General features: G+C 34.9%; 3 protein-coding genes across 4 annotated transcripts in view; 1 reads left to right on the top strand and 2 right to left on the bottom strand.

Annotated features, from left to right (window-relative positions):
• The window catches only part of LOC124369715 (oxysterol-binding protein 1), a 120,742-nt gene extending 112,553 nt beyond the window's left edge, over nt 1-8,189 (bottom strand). Inside the window, exon 1 of the mRNA XM_046827771.1 lies at nt 7,886-8,189. Coding sequence (XP_046683727.1) covers nt 7,886-8,010 — 125 coding nt within the window. The 5' untranslated portion in view covers nt 8,011-8,189. The remainder of the gene's footprint in view (nt 1-7,885) is intronic.
• Nucleotides 8,190-10,214: 2,025 nt separating this feature from the next.
• On the bottom strand, nt 10,215-11,348 carry LOC124369522. The gene has a single exon (XM_046827542.1). The coding sequence runs from the start codon at nt 11,346-11,348 to the stop codon at nt 10,215-10,217; it is 1,134 nt and encodes a 377-aa protein (XP_046683498.1).
• Nucleotides 11,349-14,639: 3,291 nt separating this feature from the next.
• Nucleotides 14,640-17,980, top strand: part of LOC124369713 (UDP-N-acetylglucosamine transporter) — a 34,005-nt gene continuing 30,664 nt past the window's right edge. For both annotated transcript variants that reach the window (XM_046827768.1, XM_046827767.1), the window contains exon 1: nt 14,640-14,946. In XM_046827768.1, coding sequence (XP_046683724.1) covers nt 14,934-14,946 — 13 coding nt within the window. In that variant the 5' untranslated portion in view covers nt 14,640-14,933. The remainder of the gene's footprint in view (nt 14,947-17,980) is intronic.

The raw sequence follows: 17,980 nt of genomic DNA, 5'->3' as shown, positions 1-17,980 counted from the left end.
AACAAATGGGAACTTATAACTGTACTAAAGGGGCCTTTAATGAAAGACACACTGGCCATACTATTAGCAGGACAGTAGTCCTATCGGTAGTGGTATCGGTTGAACACATTTCACAAACAAAGCAACTCTTCCCACATTGCATCACCATCGACAAATCTTACATAACATATTAAATAAGCAACTCTATGAAGATAGGCAGCATCATCGACTTGTATGGCAAAATGAGAATTTTTCACCTTTTCCATCAATTGTACGTAAAGATCTTCTGAAATGTCATTTATGAGTCTTGATACTGTATTATTTGCCATTGGTATGACCTTCAACTGTTGAGCCATGGATTCTCCAAACATAGTTGAAACCGTATCAACTGCTGCTGGTAATATTAGGTCTTCTCCAATAGCGTGCGGTTTTTCTTCTGAGCGATTCTCTGAGAACTGCACTAACTGCCAAAGTGTATCCAAAACACAAAAAAGGACCAACAATTGAAGTACAAAATTATCAACCCATACTTTATACTTTTTCACAAATAATGGAAAAAGTGGTTCTTGACAGACTTATGAAACACCTAGAGCAACTAAATCTAACCACCAAATCTCTACATGGGTTCTTGAAAAGAAAACCTACAGCTTCTGCTATTATTAGCCTTGTTGAATACATCATTAACCAAACTGACAAAGAAATATCTCTGCACTTTTTTCTTGACTATAGTAAAGCTTTCAACTGCCTAGCACATGATTTAATCTCAAGGAAACTATCATCTTTAGGTATCAGAGGTACAGTCAACATCTGGTTCCCAAGGTGTGTATGTTGCTGCATCTAACTCGCTCAATAAGGCTCTGAAGTATTGCAACGGAAATGACCTGGCTGTTAATCCATTAAAAACAACACAAGTAAATTTTAGTAAAAGAAAGGACCACATTCCTAACATATCTGACGTAACAACTGAAAACCATGCAAGATTCCTTGGTGTCACTTTGGATGGGAATCTCACCTAGACTGAGTATGTAGACAGTCTCTGTAAAAAAATCAGCACTGGCATATATGTTGTCCTGCGGATAAAATGGATTGCGAATTTTCAGGTAGTGATGACAGCTTACCATTCACTAGTGGAAACCCATATGAGGTACGGGCTTATTGTGTGGGGTCGATCCTTGCTGGAAATCTCAACAGGGTGCTCATACTACAGAAAAAAGCCATAAGAACCCTTGCTGATCTTGAACCCCAACAAAGCTGCAGACATGCTTTTCAATCAATAGGAATAATGACTGTTACTGGGCTGTACATTCAAGGAATAATTTTGCATGCTCATCAGCTGAATCTCCAAACAGGGAAAGACCTCCACTCACATAACACCCGTCTTGCAGCCGACTTTGTTCTGCCTCCACACCGTACAGCACTTTTTGAAGAAAAGCCATCTTACATCGGCCGAAAACTATGGAACACTCTACCAGGCACTAACAAAAGACTAAATTGAGAAGCTCTCAAGAGGAAACTCCACAACTTCCTTGTAAACCAGCCATTTTACAGCCTCGAAGAATTCCTAGAAGCATGCAGGGAAGAATGGAGATTCCAAGATGCATCCTGACAATGATTGTCAACAATATTAATTTTAATATATTTAACTGTTATGTTTTAAGCATATGACTTTATTACTATTCTTGAAGAATATGTAAATAAAGAAATTTGTCTATTGTCAAGAACTGATGAAAACGGCAACATAATCAATGCTCTTGTTCGTGAAGACCATCGCAGAACCATTAATCAACTTTGTGAGATGTCTGGAGTGTCATGAAGTTCAATTCAGAGGATTTTATCTGAAGATTCACATGAAAAGTGTTACAGCCAAATTCATCCCTCGCCATGTCACAGAAAAGCAAAGGGAGCGTCGACTTCAGGCGTGTTTTGAGCTTCAAAATCAGCTCGAAGAGGACCCAGAATTTTTTATCAGGGTGATTACTGGTAATGAATCATGGTGCTATGGATACGATCCTGAAACAAAGCAGCAATCAAGCCAGTGAAAGAAAGCTGGCTCTCCTCGACCCAAAAAAGCTCACCAAGTGAAATAAAAAAACAAGACAATGCTCATTTGTTTTTTTCGATTGGAAAGGTGTTGTGCACTCGGAGTTCGTTCCACCGGGTCAAACTGTACATTATGGTCAATGATCAATACTTTGAAGGTGATCAAAATTTGATGTAAAAATGTCGAGAAATCAAGAAATTATACTGAAATTCCCGTATTTCTTTTGTACCCCCTTGTATAAACATCTTATTTATTTTTACACAGTATTTCGTATTTCCTTATTGTGTATTTACATTCTGCCTTTTTGGATATTTTGGTAAACAATCAAAGAACTCAATATTACAGAATGTGTGCTAATATTTGCTTCAGTTCAATAATCACATTCTGTGCACTTTGGCTCTCTCTCTTATACATATATACAGGGTTTGTCCGGAAAGTAATAGGACTGAGTCAATTAAAAAAAATGTATTGAGCAAATCTTTACAATTCTTTAAACACTTTAAAGATAGGCTTCTTCTGCGTCGATGCAGCGCTGCCAGCGCGATTTCCAAGCATTGAAGGCGTCACAGAAGCCATTCTCCGGAATAGCCTTGAGAGCCGCGGTACAAGCTGCTTGGATCTCCTCTGTCGTCTCAAAATGCTTGCCTTTTCAGGCGAGAAAACAAAAAAAGTCTGGGGGGGGCCACAACTGGGCTGTAGGGCGGCTGTGGAAGAGTTGGGATGCCGGCCTTGGTCAGGTAGCTGTTCACAAGAAAGGCGGTGTGAGCCGCAATTTCTGGTCGCCAGTGAGCACTTTTGGGACCATCTTCGCACACACTTTGCGCATGTTCAAATGCTCCGTCACGATTTTATGAACGACAAATTTCGGTAAATGTAACATCTGGGCAATTAAACGAATACTTAGTCGACGGTCTGAGTTCAATACTTTGCGCACACGAGTCACATTGTCGGTGTTTGTCGAAGTCGAAGGTCTTCCAGCACGGTCTTCATCAGCGACCTCTTCCCGCCCTCCAAAAAGGCCTGGTGCCACCGAAACACGCCACTTCTTGCTAAAGCAACATGTGGGTAAGCCTGCTTGATTATATCAAATGTCTCTGTTGCAGATTTACCGAATTTCACACTGAATCTAATCGTGTACCTCTTCTCTAACGAACGCTGCATTTTCAGCTTGCACCACTCACAGAAACACGTCACGTGAAAATGCCTGTTCTGACTCTTCAGGTGCTCGGAGACAACTGACCAGCCGCTTGTTCGTTAGCTAAGAACGCCCTCTACCGAATCCAGTCGTTGCGCGCACGCTCCGAAGTACAGTCTCGGCGAAAGAAAATCAGTCCTATTACTTTCCGGACAAACCCTGTATATATATATATATATATATATATATATATATATATATATATCTGCATAAAGCATCTACATTTTATAGCAGTTCAGAAAAACCCTTGCAAATCAACCAAAATGTGCTTGCTAGTACAGAAGTCACTATATGGCCGGATGGAGGGTTGTCAAAGACAGAAAATTCAATAATTTCAAGTGATATATCATTTTTCAAACACTTTAATATTTATCCTCGCTTATATATAATTTTAGAATCTTTGACCTTACTTTTAATAAGCAGCATATAAACAAACAAATATAATGAAATAAATAATAATAATAATTTGTATATTTTTAGATCCAAACAAGTTGCAAAACTTTAGATTAATAAATGAACTTTTACCAACCCCTAACATGATTGATCTTGCATTCTACTACACAAAAATCTGTATATAAATAGCAAAGATGATTTAATTTATTTAAAGGAAGAACAAGTATTTGAAGGATCCTTTGTCTTAAATTCAATAAATTCAACTCAATTTGAATCCCTTGTTTGAATGTTGTTTTTGAATTTAATAAACATATAAACATGTCTGACACCTTGTGATACAAATAACACATGTACTTCGCCACTGTACTTTCGGCCATTACTCAAAAACCATACACAATATTTCACTTTGTTTTTAATTAATTTGGAACAATAATGTTGAACTAAATTATGTTATAGGCAAATAAGATTGTATTATAGTGAAAATATATATGTAAAAGAAATTTAGGTAGTTAAGACTAAAGATAATAATTGTACCTTATGTTTTTGTATCTACAAGTGTGTAGCATCATAGTACTTACATTTACTTTACAGGGTAAACATATCATACAGCATCAAAAAAATCCTCAAATGGATCATCACCAATAATCATTACTTCTCGTATTTACAAATATTCTTCAAGATGATCAGCAATGCAGTCACTCTTTAAGTCCATTTTTAATGATTACTTTGTAGCTCTCCAGATGGATTCCACCATTTAGTTGTTTGCAGAAGTTAATGAATCAACTTACTGTGGTTTAGAGTTAAATGGTCATATCCTTTTGTATTTAAAGTAAAATAGGCTTCTAACAAATCTGTGACTATTACTGTTCCTGGTTTGACATGTTTAACGATTAATGGAATATGTGAATCAGCATTATGTTTATTTTCTGGACAAATCTCTGTCTGGATAAAACATACCACCAAGCTTCTTTCTCTTTTGGAAATGTCTATATATTTATGTTTATTTCCATAATGCCTATCACCTATGTGTCCTCTCTCTTACGGTTAAATACTTTCTCTTTCCGATTTTTGATTCATCAACCACAATTACAACTCCTTCACCACCTAACAATTCATTTTCAAACTTTTTATCTAACTATACAAAAAAACCTCTCTACAATACTATAGTCAATCTGCAATGGTATTTCTGCAAATACTGATACCTTCAAAACTACACTCATTTATTAAAAAGTCAAAGTTGGCTTGGTTTCAACTAAAACAGTAGGTGATTGTTAATATGTTATATAAACCAAATTTAGAGTGTTTAAAAAAGTTTAAAACTAAGTTTAGTGCGTTTTTTGTAACGTCGTGTTTGTTTTCACTGTTTTGCAACAAAACACCATTTGATTTCCACTTTTAATTCTAGTTTGCATCTCCTCACTACAAACTGGATAAGCTACTTTGGATTTAAAGGAGCAAGATCATATCTTGTAGCCATTGGAAACATTGTTCAATGTTTAAAAATACATTTTGATACAAAATGCACAACTCATTGCCATTGTTCTGCTGATGTCATTACTCACCATGCAAGTGATTTTAATTTATTTTAATTAACTTAATTTTAAACAATATTGTTATTCTGTATAAGAAAAACAGCTTGCAAATTATTAATTATGAATTAATAATTATATGAAAAACTATATGAAAAATTGTTTTATATTCGATAGTTTAGATATTTCTAATCGATAAATGATACAGTTGTTGTGGTGGCTGCTGGTTATACTGCATCCAGTTATTTCTCTAGTGGTGGGTAAATTTAAATTGATTTTAAAATTGGAATAGTGATGAAGTTATATGATTTTTACTCTATAGTATAAGACACATCATTGCAAGACTGGCCTTATGGGCAATTACCACACTCCACTTCCCCCCCTCACTATGCGGTGTTGCCACACTCAGTATGAGGTGACGTAATGGCAATATCTCGCTTCGATCGTGTTTTGTTCTTCTACATTCAATTATTCTACATGTTTTTATTTTTTTATCATGTTCTATGTCTTAATGTAAACACGTGTTAATTTTAATCGTGAGGTTGAGGATTCAGGAAGACATATTTTATTTTATTTACATGCTATAAAACAGGATTTACCATAATAATATTACAGCAGTTCACACAAAGTCCATAACATACATCAGTGGCTTGAGTTATAGCTTAAGTCCATAGCACACTGTCTTCACTTCTGGTACACGAATAATAATAGACAACCTATGAAAACTTGTCATCAAGAATAAATTTTTATACAAAATATATAAATAAATAATATAATAGTAATGAGTGTAAATTCATAAATATAATATAATAACAATGTAATAATTATAATATACTAACAATTCAATAAATATAATATAATAGTAATAAATAAACAAATAAACACTAACCCAAATAGAGAACAAAACAACCCAGGGAGCAACCTTTGGAGAACGTTGACCTAAGGATATCATGATAACAATGACTTAATCTTTTTTTTGAAAACATTCAAGCTGTCATGGTAAATGTCAATGTCGGACCCACCCAAGAGTACTGTATTATAAGACCTCATCATCCTTAACAGAGGAAAGAATGCATGTGTCGCAGTGCGTGAATAGGGGAAATTAAACAAATATTTGTTCCTGCTGTTGAAGTTAGGCACACAATAACAGAGGACTCCCAAACAGTTAGCGTCATCCACCCGACCCTGGACCAGGCCCCAGATATACACTTGCACCAGGACCTGTCTCCTCCGACTCAGACTCTCCAGCCCAAACATTTCCAACAACTCATTGTATGGCACTAAATATGTATATACATTAAAGCATTTATAATATAAATATCTCAAAAATCGTTTTTGAAATTGTTCAATCATTTCTTTGTATATTAAATGCAACAGATTCCACACAATGACGGTGTTCTAAAGTCTTGATCTGACCAAAGATGTGTACAATGTGATAAAAGACCTGATATTTTTAAAATTGACCCCCTGTCTCATTATAAACCCCAACATACAACTAGCTGAATTGACACAATTTTCTATGTGAGTGGCAAATGATAAATCACTACTAACTACAACACCTAAATCTTTTATTGAATTAACTCTTGTAATTACTTCACCATTTAAGTTATAATTTTGTATTATAGTTTTTTGACCTGGTAAATGACAGCACATGACATTTAGAGACATTAATTCTCAATTTAATAAGAACGCTCCAGTTATTAACATTTATCTAGGTCAGATTGTAATTTTTCTGTGTCATTCACTGAGGATATATGATAAAAAAGTTTTAAATCGTCCGCAAATAACAGAGCATATATACATACATACATACATATATACACACATACACACACACACACACACACACACACACACACGCACGCACACGCGAGACATAAAGATGAGTGAATTGATGAAAAAGCTTACAAATAACTCCTCCAACTTGTATTAATAACTGAATTATAGACAACTTGCTTGAAAGTTTAATTTGAACTTATATACAATTATAGATTATGTATGCTTAGTTAAAGGTAGTACACTATGTCGCCTATGGGCTAACAAATAGAAAAGCAAAAAACTGGGACACCAACCACAGGTTTTAGCCTAGCACCTAGTATTGTAGTTTTTAGCAATGATTTTGATCATTATATTATATTTTTTTAATAATTTGAGAACTATAGACCTAAATCAAATAACAAACTTACTTGTTAGGAAACCACTGACATTTGACATTAATATTATTCTTGTATGCATCTACTAGGCTAAAAATTGTAAAAATCTTAAACGACAAGTTTAAAGGCATTACTAATATCCTGAATTGCTCATACTTAATATAAAAATGCACAAACAAATGTTTTACTGTGGAGGTGAAAGAAAACATACGCATACAAGATGCCACACACACAAGCATGAAAACAGCCTAAATAATATGAAAAATATATAGTTTTTAGTAATTAGGAATATTTTAAGTGTATGTTTGGATTTTGGGCTAACCATTAACCTTGCCCAAACCTAACCATAGGCTTTCAATTTGATAAAATTATTCTGATTGTAATATAGACCTTGCAGAGTACAAAAAGCACATATATAAAAGCTTTACAACTTTATTTGTGATCCTACAAACATTTCACTTGTCACGAGAGTTAATTGAATTCACTAGCATTATGCAAGTTGTTTAATATAAGCTTCAACGTTACAGCAGGCTGTATCATTGAAGTGGGTTCTGGATATTTCCTTGGCCAGCTCAGTATATTTTAAATAACTAACCTGTAATACGACAATAATCCATTGGACAAAACGAACCATCTTCTTTGATAACCTTTAATATAATTTGTCCATTTCATCAACCATCCTTTCATCTCAACATCGTAACGAGGTTTACTATCAGACATTGTTCGTTTGTATTGCCTAAAAACTAACTAAAACTAACACTGCATTTCATAATGTTCTCCATACTAATCTAGCTGAGAATTTGCAAATTTATATTATTTACTTAAAACGTAACATATATACATTCCAGAAAAATCAAACCCCATCTGTGTGTGTGTGGTTTTGGTTGCATGGACCTAACAAAATTATTAATTATTGTACACAGATTTAAAAAAAATCAGTCTGCTATCCAGCTGACCAGTCAATTCCACTAAAATATTTGCCAAATTTTATCATAAGTGTAGAATAGTAAAGTCCCGAAATAATTAAAGTTTTACGGTATATTGAACTGTGTAATATACCTTTTGGCTAAAACCCTGTTTTTTATGATAATAATAAAATTATTAAATAAAACTATCTTTTTAATAGTTTCTTCACTGAATTAAAATATTATTAAAGGGCTATGAACATTTTTTAAATAACGTAATTATATAGAATTTTTGAAAATTACTGCAAAATACTGCGTTGAATTTGATTAAATCATACCTTACTCAAAGAACACAAATTTATTTATTTATTTACTTATTTATTCTTCCAGCGGATACACCATTTACAATAATAATATAAATTAAATGAACATTTTCAAGATGCAAATACTATACTACATACAATATTCTACTAGAGGCTAAATAATTCAACAATACAATAATAATAAATAACAGTAACAACAATAAATAACAAACAAAACAACAGCAAAGACAACAACAGTGGTGAGAGCTTACTAAGAGAAAACAATAACAGGGATAAACTAAGACAAACAGGAACAATTGGCAGTACAACTATGATTGACCAGAAAAACAAATATATTGCCTAAGACTAAGCATCTAGATTAGTTTAGTGTTGCTCAAAGATCAAATAAAATCATTTCTTCCTGAAGGACAGCAAAGATTCGCTGAAAAATCTATTCTTGAGTAAATTTCGTTCCCAAGGCGCTGCAATCTGGCAAGACCACCATTGAGCGAATAGTTCGTTGGCTGATATTTGCGTGCAAACATTTGTGAAGATCTGGTTCCTCTTGGTATAAGGAAGTTGATCTGCAGCTGCAAGTAATCAGAATCAACTCCACCTTAATCAACTTAAAAAGGAAACTTAGGTCGAGAAACTGACGTCTAAGGTGGAGAGGTTGGGCATAAAAACAGACCTGGAGCTCAAGAAATGGAGGGGTTCTGTAGTCGTATCCAAGACGAACACCCAATACTCGAAGAAAACGAGTCTGGACTTTATTTAACAATTCGATTAGGCCAAGCTGATAAGGCGACCAGATGATTGATCCGTATTCCAGGATAAGGCGTACAAGGATCTTGTAGAGAACCAGTAGTGACTGTGGTGATCTGAAATCCCCCGAGGATCTAAGGATGAAGCCTAAGATTGAATTGGCTCTTGAGGTAACATGATTTATGTGTTCAGCAAGGTTTAGAGTAGAAGTAAAGATTACTCCCAGATCCTTGACACTAACTTCTCTTTTCAAGGTCTCACCACCAATACTGTAGTTAAAAGTAAAACAAACAGCACGTCTTGTAAATGAGACCACATGGCATTTGGATATATTAAGTACCCTAGCATTCTCGACACAATAGGTTTCGATACTTGTTAGGGATCGCTGAAGGTTCTCCTGGTCTGAAGATGAAGAGACCCGGGTGAATATCTTCAGATCGTCGGCAAACATCAGACAATCACCCGTCAGTACTTCAGTAATGTCATTTATAAAGACATTAATTAATAGTAAGGGACCAAGGTGTGACCCTTGAGGGACGCCAGAAAGAGCCTTAAATGGTGATGAGAAGGCCCCTTCGCACTTAACAATCAAGAAACGTTTCTCCAAATAGCTGGTCATCCACTTGACAAGGTAGCCACTGATACCATAGCCTGCAAGTTTTGCAACTAACAGGCCATGATGAACCCTATCAAAGGCCCTCGAGAAATCCAAATAACAGCAATCAACTTGGTTAGAGTTGAAAAAAGCTAAAGTTACGTATTCATAAAATGATAGATGATAGAAGATTCGTCGTAGTAGAGCGGCCTTGAAGAAAACAATGCTGATTACTTGTTATACATTTCTTCAGGTAGTTATAAAGGTAGTCCAAAACCAAGGATTCATAAACCTTAGCTAATACAGGTTGAATTACAATAGGCCTGTAGTTCAATATACTACCACGGTCACCGGACTTCAAATCGGTACGACAAAGCCCTGCTTCAGGACAGATGGAAAGATACCAGCATGCAGCAGTGCATTAAAGAAGATGGCTAAATGAGCAGCAAGGACAGGGGAGCAGAGTTTCAACACAACTGGAGGTATGCCATCCGGGCCAGCACTTTTTGACCACAATCCGTGAAAGTCACCTCGGGCAAAGTCAAAGGGTGGAACCGGGATATCTCCAACACAAAAAACCGAAGAAAAATGTTCAGCAAACAGATTGCACTTGTTGACAGGGTCTTGAGCCATCTTACCACTCAGTGTCATTGTAATTGGAAAGCCAGTTGTACCTCTGAGGCTCGAGACATGTGACCAAAAGGATTTTATGCCGTAAGGAATACTGTCCTCAACCCTACTAATATAATTATCATAACATTCAGCAGCTAGAGCTTTGCATTGGCTTCTCAGTCTTCGAAAAATATCCAGATCCAATGGGCACCCAGTAGCTTTAAATCTCATATGAGATGTCTTCTTCTTGATCACAAGACTTTTTAAGTCATTGGTAAACCATTTAGGGAAACTTGAAGTATAGTCTCTTCTCATAGGTGTATTCTGGCTTATAATGAGGGAAAGCTGGTTGCAGAAGAGGCTAAAAGACTGCTCACAATTCGCCAAATCATCAATGATAGGCAATGGGAGGGCCTGCAGTCGATTGAATATTGCTCCCATGTTACATTTCCTGAAGTCAGGAACGAACCTCATGCAACTTGCATGTGCTGGTTCAGGAACGGCAAAAGTTATTTCTAAAGCAGGATGATGTCGGTCCTCAGGAAGAAAGGAGTCAAGGACCGGAACAACTTTAGTGTCAGGAATTGACGAGAACACCAGATCCAGTGAAACACCACGGAAGTTAAAGACCTTATTGAACTGCCTGAGATCATACAAGTTTGCCAGATCAAGGACACAGCGTGAGGATTCGCCAGTAGGTCGAGGAGATTTCGTCCAATCAGTATTAGGCAAATTGAAATCCTCTACCAGTAGTAACTTGTCGTTGCTGAAGCCACAAACCTCTTCTGCTGTTTGGCAAACATCACTATATACTGAATGGTGAAGATTCGGAGGAATATATACACACCCAAGTATCATGCTAGACTGTGCAAAGTTCATTTTGACAAATACACTTTCAGTATTTTGATTACCAGGAGAAATTTGACTGGAGAAGATAGAGTTATGAACTGCAACCAAACAACATCCGCCACTGGATTTAACACTATTCAAAGTTGACCGATCACACCTAAAGACAGAAAATCCATGGAAACCCAGTTAAGAATCAAGAATATCAGGCGTAAGATTTGTCTCAACTAGGGCAATCACATCATAATAAGTGGTTGCTAGTGCATTCAATAACTCCTTTAATTTACTTTTAAGACCATTAACATTTTGAAAAAGACAATTAATTTTATGTGGTGTACCGTTGGGGCTTTCTCGTTTTTTTATTTTTAACAATAGAAGGGATATTATTCTTATACTTAATGCTAAGGCCTGTTTCACCATGGGAGGTCCTTTCTTCAAGCTCAGACTTGAGGGACTTAAACAGTTTCATTTCATTAGGGGTGCGATCACGGGAGGCTTTGACTCGGCGAGTCTCTGATCCACCTGAGCAGCAGATTCAGGGGAGAAACTTGAGAGAAAACTTATCACATCTGATTCCTTGCTTAATATAACCTTAAGAGGCCTTATCTTGTCAGGGACCTTCTTGCCAACTCGAGCTGTTTTAAGCGAGTCACTAATTCCGTTAGGAAGAAATTTGTCAAGCAGACGTGATACAAGGGCATTGTCGTGTTTTACCGTAACTTCCGCATTTTTGTCCTGAGATTCATGTCATTGAAGAGCATGACATTCTTCGATCTACGAGCTCGGTCACTCATCTCGGCAATAATCGATTCTGTATTATTGACATCTTGATGTGCGGAATCTTTCAGTTTCTCTTCAAGTGCAAGTACTTTAGATTCATTTACACTAAGGCGAGACTCTAATTGAGAGAGATTTTTATTTAAACCCTCTACCTTGCAGACCAGGCTATCGACCTTGGCAGGAAGTGATGTAAGCGAGTCAACCTTATCTGCCAGATCAGCAATCTTAGTTGTCAGAATGGTAAGCTGTTTAAGTATCAAAATTTGTAGCAGATCAGAAGATTGTATGCAGTCGGTACGTGAGCAGTGCCATTGAACTTTATTATCAGCACAGATTCGGTTGTAGTCACTCTGGGCATACTCAAAACATTCTCTATGGAACCAGCGCTGGCAGACGCCATCGCAGCCAATACCCTCATCAGAATCTAACACAGTCTTGACACAAATGGGGCAAGTTGTTTCAGAAGTAGAAGTCATGATGCGATGCTCAATGCACCGCTACGTGTGCGGATACTCACTGACTGGTAGCTACTCGATCCACCACCAACAATGAGTATTCAATTAGAGACATCTGTTACAAACAAAAACCATAATCAAAACATTCCGATTTAATCTTACTGAAGTCATATACTACTCTCCTCAAGATGCCATATTTAGGCCTATTTTTTAGTCTATATAAGTAACATTACAGATTTTGTCCCTAAGAATAATCTTGTTCTGTTTGCCAACGACGGACGCAAAGATTGTCACAAAATGAACAATTAATTATACGAGGCAGTTGAAATTCGGTAATTCAACATGCGAATCAATGATCACTCTACTTTTCTCAGAACAGATCAACCAAACACACATATAACTGGATACATTTAAATACATGCACTGCAAATGGAATGTTAAGACTAAAACATCCACGAATTCACATCTATATAAAATTATATATGGTGTTTTGAGACACACATAGCTTATTCAATGATTCTATGGACGAAATAAAAACCACTTGAAATCATATTTTATGCATCAAATTCACTTATAGAAATTGCTGGTATGCATGCTCACACTCGTTGTGGTGGGATGATTAAAGACCTGAAGATCTACACAGCTCCATCCTTTACAATCCTGTATGTGAATGACTTTTGTGTGTGAGTTTTTCTGGCAATACCATTGTAACGCCTAACAACCATAAACATAACACTACAAGTAATAATTTTTCAATTCAAAGTAAATTAAATATTTAAAAAAATCCTGAATATGTACGGAATAAACTTTTTCGTATAGTTTATAAATATAGATAAACTATAAAAATTTAAAGAGTAACTAAAAGCCATTTTAATTGAACAATGTTTTATATTATTGAAGATTATTTTAATCGTTTACAAACACATTTTCTGTATGTAAGAACTAGCCTGGTTACTTTTACTGTAAGTAAACGTTTGTGACCTCTTAGACTATAGTGTTTGTATAAATGGACGTATTGTATTTATTTATTTATTTACTCACAAACGGTATACACCATTTTACATTTGATATAGGTATTATGAAAATACAAGAAGCTTGATAAAAACAACTTACATAAATAGTTTACATGCATACATGCTAAAGCAAACAAAAGCAAAAACAAGCAAAACAAGTGCCAAATAACATCAACATCGTGAATAAAAAGAAAAATTACAACAGCAATATAGTTCATAAACAAGTGCAACATGCAGGTGGATCCATAAAATACTTAATTAAAGTAGCGTATAAATTATTGAGTTACTTACTATACTACTAAGAAATACATATACATATGAGCAAATACAATACGAAAGAAAAAGTAAAGTTTAGCGTAGCCTATGTTCATTGATATATAAAAACATCTCAAGAAACCATTTCAATTCAGCAAACTATAAAACATGCTACAATACATGCAAATTTTGATGTCATTATAATATATGAACAAAAGTGTTAAGAAAATAGCAAGCAATATGTATTTGTTAATTTATTTATTAATTTCAAGTAAGTTTCATTAGTACATGAAATAAACAAGCGAAGTGTCAAATATTACATGAATTTAAGTATATACACACACGAAAGACATTAATATAATGAGTTTTTAAATAATCTATGAAGTAAGTAGGAGTACATGGGCAATATGTCCTTTAGATATTCGGAAACACATTAGAATGGACTGTTTGCTTATGAGGTGGGGAGTTTAATTGAAACTTATGGTAATGTTTTCACATTTCAAGTGAACTAAAAAGGAATTGAACAGTGTTATAACAGAACAGTAAGCTAATTCCTCATATAGTTGATGCAAGTGAATTGGATATTAGTAATCTGTATAGCGTTCTCCTTCAGAAAACAAAACATACCAACATTAATGATAAGTATACAAAAATTTTATAAAAATTGCGAGATTATAACGTAATTTTAGTATATATATATATATATATATATATATAAAATTATTTGTATGTATATATAGATAGTAGGGTTTCATGAATAACCCAAAACCTTTAGAAGTAGAAAATTTAACATCGTCTTGTGTTCTAGTTGATGTGAAAAAGTTCACTCTATTGACATATTTACATCTCAACTGACAACCAGGCAACTTAGCTGCTTGAACGTTAGTGTAGTAACAATGTTATGGTTTGAGGTAGTGGATTATAATTTGGAGTAGTGTTAGCGATAACGCATAGGTGTTTTGTGTCGGTCTGTGTTAAGTGTGAAATATTTGAAACATTCATATAATGTTCGTCATTTATTCAATTTCGACTGTCTTCATTCAGTGTTACTAGAGTTTTAAAAATTCACAAAATAGTTTTTTGTCATTGAAATAGGTTACTTGTATCCACCCATCATGGAAAATACAGGTAATTATACTTAGACCTAGTTAAGCTGATAGATTGTTCCTAATAATAAATATTACATCTGCAAAGTATATCAAACTTCATACTTACATAGCCTAGGCTAATACTTCTAAAAGTAAAGAGTTTCAAGTTATGCTTGGCTTATAAGACTGTGGAAATAAGAAAGTATTACATTCAAAATAGGGTAGGCCAAATGTTTATTTTATCCGCCTCACATTATTTTCTGGGTGTCATTGAAAATAATGGCCGGAGTTGCCAATCAATTGTATGCTGCTCTAATATTGAACTATCTAAACTATGGCTTTGGGGATTGGAAATTATAAATAACCAATGTTTTTTAGGTATCAATTTACATTAACGTGACCATGGAAAGGTATGTTCATTTTTTTTTTTCCTGAAAACTACAATTTTTCCTGAAAACAATATTGAAGAAATAATTTGTCGGCAACGAAAATCCTACGATATTTTTAAATCCTCTGAAAACTCCGTTTTTGACAGTTTCCTATAACTCCGCGTCTGCTCAAACTCAGTATAGCCAGATTTAAAAAACCGATTGTCATACCAACAACGAGAAATCATCGTACTTTCATATAAAATAATCGTACCAAACACATTTAATGAAAAAGTATGTTATGTTCGTATAATAAATTATGTTATAATTAACTTTTGGTTTGTTACTTGTATAAATTAGTCAAAAATCTTTCATGGTACGATAATAACTACCCATCGTGTATCTTACCGGCGCATAAAATCAATGAAATTATCATACCTATACGATAATTATCGTACCTATACGATAATTATCGTACCTCTGGCAACACTATCCATATTTGACAGTTTGGTATTACTCCGCGCCTTCTCAAATAAAGAAGGGACGCCATTTTGAACTATTGTTGTTCCTCCGCGTCTATTCTTAACCTCCTAGTTCAGTAGTGGTAATGGCACACCTTTGTGGTTAATGGCACACCTTTTGATGCTGACTAATACGTTAATCCTGTCAACGATGCCTGCCCGCTGCGCACTGCTTGCTCTTTTAGAAAAAAATTAACTCAAGCTTGCAAAAGTCGAATCCCAGATCACGTGATGCCCCTGCTCCTTAACGCAATAATGTCCGAAAGGCATCAATATAATACAATAATATACTTTCCCTCCAGTTCATATGCACCTGTGATGATAATACTTGGCTATAAATGCCCAACCCATGAAAAAATGTCCATTTCCTATGGTCACGCTAATGTAAATAAATACCGTTTTTTAACATTAGAAATGAAATGTCATTTGGTGTTTTAGCTATTGATGTACTTTACTTGTCTATATTTTTCAGCATTATTTGTACCATTAGCTTATCTGTGCTCTCTATGTCACAACTAGTAACACTAGCATGAAGTAGTAACTTAACAGCTTCGTGGATATCTAAGGCATCCATTTCTCAATTATCAACTGTAATATTGTTATTTAGTTTGGAAAATTATGTAGTGTGTTTGAGTCTGGATTGTACGCAGTTAAAATATCAGACAAATATTAGTTTAGGTTTATTAACTTTTTAATTGATCATCGCGTATTTTCAGAATGAAAATATGAGTCTTTTAGTGATTGTGTGTTATTTTTAAATCGGAAAACTGATATTTTCATATGATCGGAAGCTACCAGGTGGTCTTTTAGTAGATGGTACGTATATCTTATATGAAAGTTATGTACATTAGGAGGTTATTGTTAGGTTAGATCTGCTAATTTATAAAATTTGTTTATTTTTGGTTTTATTGGTATTTATTATCTTTGTAGAAAGTTATGGTTAGACTGGTTTGTGAATTTTGAGTTGAGCTCCAGTTAATCTTTCTCTTATTGCATTGTCTAGAATCTGACACTGTCATAGACTTGATTTTTGGAATCTGAGTTTGTGTTCATCTGAAGAAATCCTAAAAGTCGCCATTGAAAAAGCTCAAATAAACACTACATCGTTTTGACATCATATACACCTAGACCTCAAAATATAGTGTATTCTAGGTGAAGAGGTATTCTCATTGTCTCATTAAGTGCACTTCCATGTTTTAAACTTAATATCTAAGCACAGTGGAGCAACCCAGTTTTCTACACATGAATGTTTTTGGATTTCTTCAGACGAACATGACTTCAGATTCCAGGAGTCAAGTCTGTGACTGTGCCAGATTCCAGATGCTGGACCAAGAGGAAAATGAACTGGAGCTAAACTCAACATTCACAGTGAATGAACCCTTCCCACGAGTGTTATGTTATGTGTAGATTTGTTTGCATTATTTTCAAATTTAATTTTACTCACACTGGTGATGAAATTCATGTTATTAATCTGTTGCAATCGTCTTGAAAAAAAGAACAAATAATGAAGTAGTTAGAACATTAAAAGTGGAATTAATTTTCTTGCGAGACAGCAGGAGGTTATAGTTTTGTAAATTTACAATATTTGTTTGCTTTTTCTAGTTGTGTTTTCCAGCTGGCAGTAATGGCTGGAGGAATTCTTTATCAGAACCTCTACAAAGGGATAACACACCCTCCTCCACATTCTTTTCAACTCCATATGAGATAGGATTCTCAGAAGGTGTAAATGAACAAAAATATCTTTTATTTGGGTCAGATTCCCTTAATAAATTTCAGTAGCCTGTTATTATTATTTTACATATCCAAAGATGGCACGACAAATGAGCAATAGGTCAGATAACGTGAAGCCCCATGCAACTGTAGAACAAGGAAATATTGATCCATGCATCTTTTATATTATTTTGTTCAGAAAGACGATAGCTAAAGGTTAATAACATGAAACTGGTATATTGCTACCCTGGCCATTAAATTTATATTTTCCATTTGTTCTTTTTCTAAAGGAAAATGTTTAAAAGTGAACACAAAAAAATCAAATCTCGGATTGCTTACAAATTAGTAATAAAGCTTTGTAAAAGAAACTAGTAGAACATGCTGACAACAATGCCTCAGGCCATCAGTATTAACTGCGGCAACATGTTCGGTGCTACCCCGTGTTGATTGCCATGAACAAAAACATCCCTAAGTA

Source organism: Homalodisca vitripennis, chromosome X (genome assembly GCF_021130785.1).
Source record: "Homalodisca vitripennis isolate AUS2020 chromosome X, UT_GWSS_2.1, whole genome shotgun sequence".
Taxonomy (NCBI): domain Eukaryota; kingdom Metazoa; phylum Arthropoda; class Insecta; order Hemiptera; family Cicadellidae; genus Homalodisca; species Homalodisca vitripennis.
The sequence above is the reverse complement of the archived record's forward strand: the minus strand, read 5'-3'. Positions and strand labels throughout refer to the sequence as shown.

Coding starts and splice junctions, on each gene's coding strand:
- LOC124369522 (XM_046827542.1), bottom strand. CDS start 11,348: ATGAACTTTGCACAGTCTAGCATGATACTTGGGTGTGTATATATTCCT.